Below are 10,353 nucleotides of genomic sequence, written 5' to 3' on the forward strand. Positions count from 1 at the left end.
GGAATGAATGAGCTTTAAAGTCCCTCCCAACCCAAACCTTTCTGAGCTTCTGTGAAGACATGAGAAATTTTGGATATGACTGAGCCATGTCTCACCTCCTGGATTTTCATGGTCTCTGAATCACTGGTGACTTTCACAACCAATCACCCCGGGTATCTTGAGCCAAGCACTAGATTTTCACAGGTGCTGTTTAGTGTTTTTTCTTATGATCTTGTTTCTCACGTGCTGGAAATGGGATTTGGACACAATCCTCACCCAGTGGAAGAGAAAACATTGGGGCTGTGGTTGTGCTGGCACTGGTTTTTAATGTCTTGCTGTTTTTAAGTGAGTGCAGCTCTATCAGCAGTGAGAAAGAGAAGCAGAAGGGCCCTAAAGAGGGATGAATGAACAGAGAAAGGGGCTGGGTGCTGGAAATGTGGTGGGAAAGTGCTCTGGGACAATGAGTGAGGTCCTTAGCGCCGCGTTCTCACTTGCCGGCTGGGAACTGAGCAGCTGGTACTCAGCACTCCAGGTTTTGCTGCCTTTAAAGGCCTTTCCTTAATCCCACTTTACCCAGGACAGGCGGGCTGTCAGATCTACACAGGGGAGAGAGGAAAACACGGTCATTTCAACATTGCAGTTAACCTTTAATAAGTCAACCACCCAGCCTCTCCACAAGAGGAGCCTCATTCAATTGGATCTTTCCAAGTGGAGCTCTTCAGGACAGGAAGCGTGGCAAAAAGGGGATCTCAATGAGAAATATTTGTGTTGTTTAAAATCTGTTAGAAGCGGGGGAAGCTGGCCACTAAAATGTAATTTTCTTCTGTAGTCAAGGGAGTTGTAATCAGTGGTATATCAGGAGTCATTTTCCCAGTCATCCAGATAATGGAAATTAATAGGAAAGGAGAAAAAACTCAATTAATTTTTCCTTTCAAGTAGATTGATTGCTTTCTTCTGCAGGGTCTGTCCCTTTGGCACTTCCCTGTAATATGAAAGAGGAATATTTCTATTCACTGACTTTTCCCTTTCTTTACTTGTGCAGTATTTTTTGAAGGCTCATTTTGAAGGTCCCTTTCCAACATCCAAAGGAACACATACAGTAAAGGAACAGAGTTGGAGAGGAGATTAATTAACTCCAAATGCCAAGTAACAAGAACTACTGAAACCCCCCTCTGTTCCTCCCTGCTCTAAGCAGCACAAAACCTGTTGCCTTCTGAGACTGAGGCCCTGTGTTGGGCAGTTTGGGCAATTTCCCATCTTTACCACACAGTGGCCCAGTGAAAAAATATATTCTAGAGGAAGAAAGGCCTAATTTTATTCCAGCTGAATTAGGGATTAAGTACAATCCAAACAGAAAACTGAATAGCAGCCCATCACTTTAAAATAGAAATAATTACATAAGATTATAAATTGCAAATGGATATTTACTTCCCCATATTTTGAAAATAGCTTGAAATTTGAATGCTCTGTCTTGTGTACCCTGGTTCATGTGTTGAACTGTAATGTCTGAGAAACTCTGGGTTACTGGAACATCTGTATTTTAAGACATTAAGTGCTGTTTGTGTCCAAACCCAGGTGTTTTTCTCAGCCAAGTCCAAGCTAAAGAAAACTTTTAAAGAAAACATAGAAAAATCTGTAAGGATTCCATCAGTAAAGAACAATTTCGCACAGAATTTTTTTAAAAAGTCTAAAAATATATTCTGAGAATAAAAATCTTTCCTCTTTGTAAAAGGAACCATTCCCCTACGAGTTGCTTCTGGGGGAGGGGGGGGGTTGTTAATCCAATTTTTTAAAGAAAAAGATCCTCCTTAAAAGAAAGCTAGAGAAGAAAGCAAATTGCGATTTTCTGCTGTGACTCAGTTTGGATTCCCTCTTTTTGAAGGTCATTTCTGAGCTGTTTCAGAGGGGTTTGGGTGCAACAAGTGGCAATTGGCCCTTGTGGAGGGAGCAGGGCCCCCTGCAAGACCTCCTTGGAGAGCTCTCCCCTAGGTAAGAATTGTTCAGTCATGGTGACTAGGCTAAGAAACCCTTCTCCCCTCTTCAGACCCCTGCTTTATCTCCTTATAAAACTATTGCTCATATTCTCTCAACCCCAAACCACTGGTTCTTTTTCCAAGCCATACCAGCCCTATAAAAACTCCTGCTTGTACCCAGTTGGGCAGAATGCTGCTGTCACTGGACTCCCCATAGCAGAAGAAGACAAAGAACTCTGTGGAACCTCTACACAGCGCTTCCCAGTCTCTTCTCTCTGTGCCAGCCGATTCACCTTGCAAGCCAAGCTGAAAACACTTAGAGCTGAAATCACCATTAGAGCTGATCACCTGAACTCCAGGCATTGCTTGCACACTGGTACCTTCGTGGCTGAGACTGCCTGAGCCTCCAGGAAGGGCTGTTCCCTCTCTCTGGGATGTCGGTGGCAGCCAGGGTCTGGCTGTCCCCAGGCACCAGCCGCTACAGGCCCTGGGATGGCCCTGCTGCCCAAAAACACCACAAACCCCTCGCTCACCACTGGTGTTCCAGGCTGCCCGCTGGGCGCCCTGGCAGCCGCTCCTCAGGCACTGCTCCACGAAGGCTCTGGGGTGGCGGCCGGACAGCAGGATGTCCCCCAGCAGGGCGATGTAGGCCGTGGCCAAGCGCAGCGTGTCGATCTTGGAGAGGCGCTTCTCGTAGGGGAAGGTGGGCACGTGGCTGCGCAGCTGGTCGAAGGCCGAGTTGATGCTGAGCATCCTCCTCCTCTCGCGGAGGTTGGCAGCGCGCCGCTGCCGGGGCCGCCCGCCTGGGGCCTTGTCCGGCTCGGCGCCGCCCGGCCCGGGCCAGGAGGGCTCTGCCAGGCACTCCAGGAGGAAGTTCTCCAGCTGTGTGTCGGGATCTGCCGGCTCCCAGAGGAGGGATTCCGCACTGGGGTCTCCCTGCTCCAAGCTGTAGCAAAGTTCCTCCATGCCGCGGCCCACCAAGCTCCAAGGGATGCTCACCACTTCAGGTTATCAAGGAAATGGGGTTCCAATTTCATTAACTATTGTGGGCAGGGAGTTCTGGTCGTGTCCTTGGGGAAGATTATGGAAAAATTTTCCTCAGCTTCAAATCCAAGTGGGACTCGGGATTTAAATACTTCTCGCCTTCTCAGCAGGAAATACTCCATGGCTCCTCTTCTCCTCTCAAAACTAATTAGTACACGTGCTTCCCTTTTTATTAGCTGTCCACTACAAAACAATATTAATGAATCGAAGACAGAATGGGACTTTCTCCTGGAAAATCCATTGAAGCAGTTATTGAGCCCTTCCACAAGTCCAGTCTCTCCGCCTGCTGCTTAAGGAGGTTCACAGAGGGATTTTGTTTGGTGAGGAGTGGTTGGAGGAGGGAACAAAATAGTCCTTTATCTTTTTGGTGAAGTGTTAATAGTCCCACAAAATGGGGACAAACAAAATGCTATTATATCGCTGTCACAAACACATGGTCCTGTGTTTGACAGCAGAGCCAGTGGCATCTTCAGCTCCTCTGGAGAGGGAAGGTGTGGGATGCAGTGCTGTACTAAACTGGGGCACAGTGGTACCTCATTAAGTGAGCCAACACCACCTCCTTCGGCTGCTGCGTTTCCCATTTACACTTGAATCACACATTTTCTCTGTGGACATTCAATGCTCTGTCTCACACCGGAGCTGTAAAACCACACTGGGTGCACTCCTGGAGTGGTGGAGCAGATGGGCCACACCTCTGGAAGAGCTGGGAACTGGGAGAGCAGCAGGTGTCCAGCATCACAGCCATGGGGTGGGAGGTGTGAAGCACCACCAGAGCTTTAGGGCAGGTACATGATGCATATGTGTGCCTCGTTCTCTTTTATTTCCACAATGCTTACGCCAATGCCTAAATGAATTCAGAAATAGTTTAAGTCGTATTTTTGAGGGCTTGAGTGAATGGAAAGGAATCATGCTTGAAGTTAGGGCAAGCCTAAATGCTTTTCCTGAAACATGTCATAAAGAACTTTTATAAAGGTACTTAATCACGCACTTGACTTTGCACACAGGCTCCCGTCCTGCTGCTGTGTGGTGAAGTTTCAAGAGACCTGAGAAGTTTGTGAGCCACAGGCAGATTCCTGATGGGACAAAGCTCAACAGTGTCAGGTAAAGAGCCAGAGAGCAGAAAACGACCTGCATTTTTCATGGATCCCGTAGGATTGTCAGGTTCTCCATCTAACAGTGTCTTAGGGTGCAGTCCTGGCAGCTTTGCCTGGGAAAAGAGGGATTGACTTTAGGACAAGGCACAGGCTGTAAATGTCTCTTCTTAGCAACCTGGCATTTTCCCTTGTGGCAATTCTAGCTGTCCCAGGAAGCTTAAGGCAGCAGAAAACTGGGAAAACAGGCTGCGGGAAAGGTTCTTGCAGAGTAGTTGTGAGAAGGTGACAGTTTAGGAAACATTAGGGCTGCCTTTGTTCTCCTTGTTGTGCAAATTAAACTGGAAATCCATTAACTGTAAATCTGCCTAAGAAAGGAAAATGCCAAGTGAGACGATTCCAGAATCGTTAAGGTTGGACAATTGGCTGTTAAACAATTCGAGTTTATATTGCTTCCTCCGATCAGCTCAGGACGTGAATTTTGTGCTGGTTTTGTACAAAGAAAATAATTTGTTCTGACGCCAACGTGCCAAGGAAGAAAATTTTGATGTAGTGAATGTTCACGGTGAACAGACACCGAATCCCAGCAAGGAACAGGGAAGGAGGGGATGGATGCAGTCAGAGGTGGCAGAGCTGAGGCTTGAACTCGGAGTGATCAATGTAGAGTTCACTCTGCAATGGTTTCTTTGAAGCCACGGAATCATTACGGCTGGAAAAGACCTTTAAGTTCCTCGAGCCCAGCTGTATTTCCCAGTTTCCTGGCCAAGCAACCCAAAAAAACCCACTCACTCCAGGTTCTCTTCCAGACACTTCTCCAGTTCCCCAGTCACTGTGGAGCTGAGCACTTGGTGGTGCTCATTTGGCACAAGCAGAAGACGTTTGAAAATACCAAACTGGGAAGAGAACAGCTCCTGGAAAGTGCTCTGGAGGAGAGAGTTGTCCCCTGGGACCGGCGGGCAGAGAGCAGGGGCTCAGCAGGTCGCTCGGTGAGTTTCGTGTGCGGGTTCTCCTCCCCTCTGAGCAGATGCTTCTCCAGCGCTCCACGTTCCCTCCCAGATCCATCACTGCTAGCAGTGTTGCCTGGGGATACGTCTGGCTCCACAGATGCAGAGCAGATGTTCCAGCAAGCCTCCTTTTAGCATGTTCGAGGGGGATTTGGCTCTCTTGGAGAGACTCTGGACAAAGCAGGAGGGGGAAGGGGAGGGGAAGAAAGAGAAAATAAGAAAAGGTTTCCCCTTGGAAAGCCAGCTAAGAAAGAGACCAGGTCTCAGGAGAGAAGACAAGGTTCCCATCCCTCACATGAGCAGCCCTCACCACAACTCCAAACCTGCTGCACTCTCAGGGTTTCTGCAGCTCTGCTCATCAGAGAGGGAGGGAATGTGCAGATAATTGGGCTAATTTTTCACCTGTCTGGAAGCTGTTGGTTAAGGAATGTCCCAAAGGGATTGAGAGAGTAGGGGTACCACCCTGAACAGGGGTGCTGTTGCTCATGATATGCTGTTATAATTTCAAGAGCTGCTCAACTGCTCTTTTCTCCCAAAGCCCTTCAACTCCAGTGGGATCCAGAAATAACATTTGACTGCTGGTCATTTTTAATCAATAGGGTCTGATGAAAGCAAGTTCTTGAGTCAGGACTCTGCCCTGGATTTATGCCTGTGATAGTAACAGAGTCATCATGGTTTGAGTTTGGATTTTCCAAGTCTGGATATCCACATCTGCCTTTAAAAGCTTTCCTATTCATACAGGGAATGCCTTCCTCAGCTTTGTCCCCCTTCCTCTGCCATCTACACAAATCCACCCACAGCAAACTTGGTGATTTCATGGATTTTTGGGTACAAACCTGCTTTCAGGGCATATTTCCACTGCTGTTTTTATTTTCCCTTTCCAGTGCCTTAGAAGCTGGAAGCTGTTACCCTGTACCTGGATCTTGAAGATAAATGGGTCACCTGAGGTTATTCTGGAAGTAGGTTTTTATCTCCTCTTCTTTTTGCATTTTCCTTATTTCAGACTCACCTTGGGGGACATTCCCAATGATAAAACTCATAATTATTATTAATATTTTCTGGCTTTTTTTTTCCCCCTGGTAATTTGGCTTGAATACATTTCCATCATCTTTAATTGCTTAATAAAGGGAGTCAGCCCTTGGCCTGGACGAAGAACAGATGGAGAAAGGGCCAGATGCTTCACTTTCAAGTGAGATGACTCCAAAGCACCAGTCCATCTTGTCATAGCTGCCAATCCAACTTTACACTGTGCAGCTCATCCTCAGAGCTGGGAATTGGGGCCCAGATGAGCAGGGAAGGGCAGATGAAAGATGCCAAAAAAGTCCTGGGGAAGGCTTTATCCAGGTGGGACTGTGCAGCCCGTGGTGGTGTGGCTCCCTCTGCACGTGTGAGTGAAGGCACTGCCAAAATGCAGCTACAGAGGGATCTCCAGGGACTGGCTGGTGGAGCTCCCTGGAGTCCCAGCCAGAGGGTGGACACCAAGCTCCTGGAGCTCCTCTGGAGCCACCAGCCAGGCCTGAATTGCTGGGCACATGGTTTGAGAAGAGCTGGGGGCAAGGAAAGTATTATCATTTAGCAAGGGAACCTGCTGCTTTTTAACCTGAAACGATTGTGGATGTATGGGCATAATGAGAAGCAGAGCAAGGATTTCCAGGGCAAGAGGATTTCAAAGGGCTAATGGCTGTTCCTGGGATGCTCCTGTAATTGTGAAGTGAAGCTTTGTAGGATGTTGATTTAAGTGAAGAAGGTAACAGGACCTTTATTATTTGCTGGGTAGAAACCTCAGATGTCAGAGATTGTGGATGAGGACACTGGTGAGTGGTTGTTAATATAACTTGGATTTATTTCAAATTTAGTATAAATGAGTCAAGGTAGTCTCTGCTTTAAATGCCTTTGGCATTTAAAAGTGAACACAGTCCCTTTAACCTTTCTGCAGAGTTACAGAAAATTAATCCCAGTCTCCAGGAGAAGGAAGGTATTTTCTCTCTCAAAAATCTTTCTCTAAAAACATTCACTGGTGGTTTCCCCTCTCTCAGAGCCTTTTGCATGTCAGGGGATGACCTCTGGGCTCCCACTGCCAAGTGATTCCTTTTCCAAGTCTCTGCTCTGGGACTGCTGTGTGAGGGAAGGGTCATTTTTGGGAGATGCTTTGATCTCAAGGGGCATGCAAGTGTTCATGGAGCTCCTGGAGGAAAGTGGTGTTCCTTGTGGAATGGCCTTGGGAAAGCTGCTTGCCCACAGAAGCTATGGCTGCCCCATCCCTGGAAATGTCCAGGGCTGGACATGGCTTGGAGCAACCTGGGATAGTGGAAGGTGTCCCTGCCCATGACAGGGGAGTGGAATGAGTTGAGGTTTCAGATCTCTGCCAAACCAAACTATTCCTGATTCTATAATGCTTGAACCATCTGAAACCTGCTCCAGCAATTTAACATAATTCTGGGATTGCATATAATTCCCATTAATAACTTTGTGTCCATATCCAATGAGAAATATCTCTAGGGAGAAGAAAGCTTGTCATTCATGGCATCTATGTGAAATTTAATGTTGTTCTTAGTGGTTTTATCCACTAAGAACTACTTAGGTTTTATCCACTTTAAAACTACTAAGTAGTTTTGGATATCTCTGAGTGGTGATTTTAGGTACCTCACTCCCAGAAGGTTTGGGTTGCCCCCATAGAAAATTTTTGTGTTTTCTACAAGATGCTTGTACAGTTTTTATTGAGGTGGGTTACCCATCCCTGGAACCTTCTCTTTAGGTACAAGAAATCCTGAATATCTTTGGGTTTTGTCATCATTACTTAATGAAGAAAAAAAAAGAAAATTACAGAGAAAAAAACTCACTGTCTCCCATACCTGTTCCAGGGCTTTTTTCCTTAGCCTCCCTGCTTTCCCTAAAGAGGGAGCTGATGGGGACACACAGCTGGGAGCAGCCAAAATGAGATGGAGAGGACACCTGTGCTTGCAGCCCTGCCAGAACTCTTGTGATCTTCCCCACTGACGTGCCACTCCTGTGGGATTCCAGAGCCTGAATTCCCGCTGTGCACCCGCAGAGCAGAGCCTGAAGGCCAAGCTGTGTCTGGGCCAGGACCCGTTCCCAGCTCCCCCCATCCCTGCTGGCTGCACCTGCACAGCCGCCCCTGGGGACTGTAAATCCCGCAGGTGGCACCTCGTAAACCTGCCTGGAGACCCCGGCTCTGCAAGCAGAGTCCCCCGGGCAGCTTTACAGAGTGGTGCCTGCTTGACTGGCAGCTGCTGCTGCTTTATGGGAAGCCAGCACATGTTCCCACTAAAAACCGGGAATGCCGGCTTGGGAAAAGCTCCCCGCCTGCGTGAGAGGCCTCAGCCCCACTCTCCATCTGGGAGGTGGCTCTTCCTGGCTTTTTCCAGCCACCTTGGATGTGCCTTGGATGCGATTCAGTGCCTTGGTTGGCTCCGTGGACATGGGGGCAGGACGAAACACACCCCAAACCTGTTTCTCATGGAGAGCTGTCACGCCAGGTTATGGTGATGCTGAGCTGGGCACAGAGGGGAGGGTTGGGATGCTTTGGGATTTTTTTTTTTTTTTGGTGTTGCAGAAAAGTCTTTTCAAAATTAAGAGGCAGAAAAAGCAGAAATCTGGGAATGAGGTTGGGTGCCAGCTGTGATGACAAACCAGTCTAGAAGAGAAAATCCCATCCCAAATCTGGACAAAGAAAGGAGCAGATGGGGGCAACTGGAGGCTCCTGCTGAAATGTATGGAAAATGCAAAGATCAAGTCTTAAAGCAATTTTGGAACCACTTGGATGGGCTATTTATTGAGTCTAGTTGGTGAGGACATCACTCTGAAGTTGAATCTCACGCCAGCATGCCCTGCCTGCGAAGTTTGGGATGATCCACATCATAAGATGCTCAGGGATGATGATCCCTCTCTGTTTTTCAGTGTTTCCTCCTTTTTCCATCTGGCAGGTCACTGCTGGATCAGAGGAGCCAGTGTTCTCTGACAGACAAGTGTCAGCCATGAGGGGGGAACCAGAGTCTTGGGGACAACCACCAAAGGATCTGGAGATGTGGGCAGGCACATTTTTTCTATCTTTTTTTTCACCAAGACACCAAGTAAGTTTATTAACTCAGGTTTTGGGCATAGGAATGTCTGCAAATGCCTGATTCTTTCTCCACCCCGGTACATGTCTCCTTTTCTGCCTGGTGTTATTCAGTCTGCATCCTCAACCCACGTGGAAAAAAACACTGACATTTCAAAGAGGGTCAGGAATCTTAAAGGTTGGAAAAGCCCTCCAGGATAATCGAATCCAACCTTTGACTGAACACCCCATGTCCATTAAGCCATATCACAAGGGGACACGTTTCTCTGTTTTCTGAGCACTTCCATGGGTGATGACTCCACTGCTTTCCTGGGCAGCCTGCTCCAATGCTTGGCCACTCTTTCAGTGAAGAACTTTTTCCTCCTATCCAACCTGAACCTCCCCTGCCATAACTTTAGGGTGTTTTCCCTTGTCCTATCATATTTTCCCAGGAAAAGAGGCCAACCTCACCTCCCCATGATCAATAGTTACAAGCCACAATAGAAAGAGAAGCAGCCACAGCTCCAGAAATCCCTAAATTGTTTGGTGGAGGTTGAAGGAGTATGCCAGAGAAATTATTAGCAGATTCTTGTGCTCTTTCCATGAGAATCCAGTGCTGGGAGAGTGTGGAATTCCTGGACAGGCACAATATGGCTGCTCCTGTAAAATTCAGGTGCTTTTAATGCCAAGCAAAACTGATCAATTAGGTGATGATGCTAGTTTGAAAAAGCTTCCTCTATTTTCCATCTGAGTGCATTTGGGGAAGGCTGCTTGTCTTTAGGGCTATGTATTCTGATTTTCCCACAAAAAAAAACAAAACAAACAAAACAAAACAAAAAAAGCAACAACAAAAAAAGAAACCTGAGCTTTTCCTGCAATCTTCTGCTTCAAAACTTGGCACTCGGAGAGAACTATCAAAAACCATTAGTCTGGCACTGACATTTGAGTCAGTCTTCAAGGAATTTGAGATTTCTAGAGGTAGTGAGGGAGGCTTATATGGGAAATCTCTGGAGAAATCTGTGTGTTCTCAGGAGTTCTGCATGAGTTGTGTCGAGAGCAGCTTTTGGAAAGTGGAGCTGCGAGTTCCACAAGCCACTGACAGGAATAACTGAGCATGGGGAGATGTTGTGCAACACTTCCAGACCTCGAAGGCTCAGCAGCTCACGGCATTCCTGGGCAAAGCTTGGCTCTATTTCATTCCTTAT

General features: G+C 47.3%; 1 protein-coding gene across 1 annotated transcript; it reads right to left on the reverse strand.

Moving 5' to 3' along the window:
• Positions 1-537: 537 nt before the first annotated feature.
• On the reverse strand, positions 538-2,918 carry LOC130255684 (helix-loop-helix protein 13-like). The gene is made up of 2 exons (XM_056496642.1): positions 2,486-2,918; positions 538-575 (listed from the first exon to the last, which is right to left on the reverse strand). The coding sequence occupies exons 1-2, from the start codon at positions 2,916-2,918 to the stop codon at positions 538-540; spliced, it is 471 nt and encodes a 156-aa protein (XP_056352617.1).
• Between the last annotated feature and the right edge of the window lie 7,435 nt (positions 2,919-10,353).

The sequence above is a fragment of the Oenanthe melanoleuca genome, chromosome 7 (genome assembly GCF_029582105.1).
Source record: "Oenanthe melanoleuca isolate GR-GAL-2019-014 chromosome 7, OMel1.0, whole genome shotgun sequence".
Taxonomy (NCBI): Eukaryota; Metazoa; Chordata; class Aves; order Passeriformes; family Muscicapidae; genus Oenanthe; species Oenanthe melanoleuca.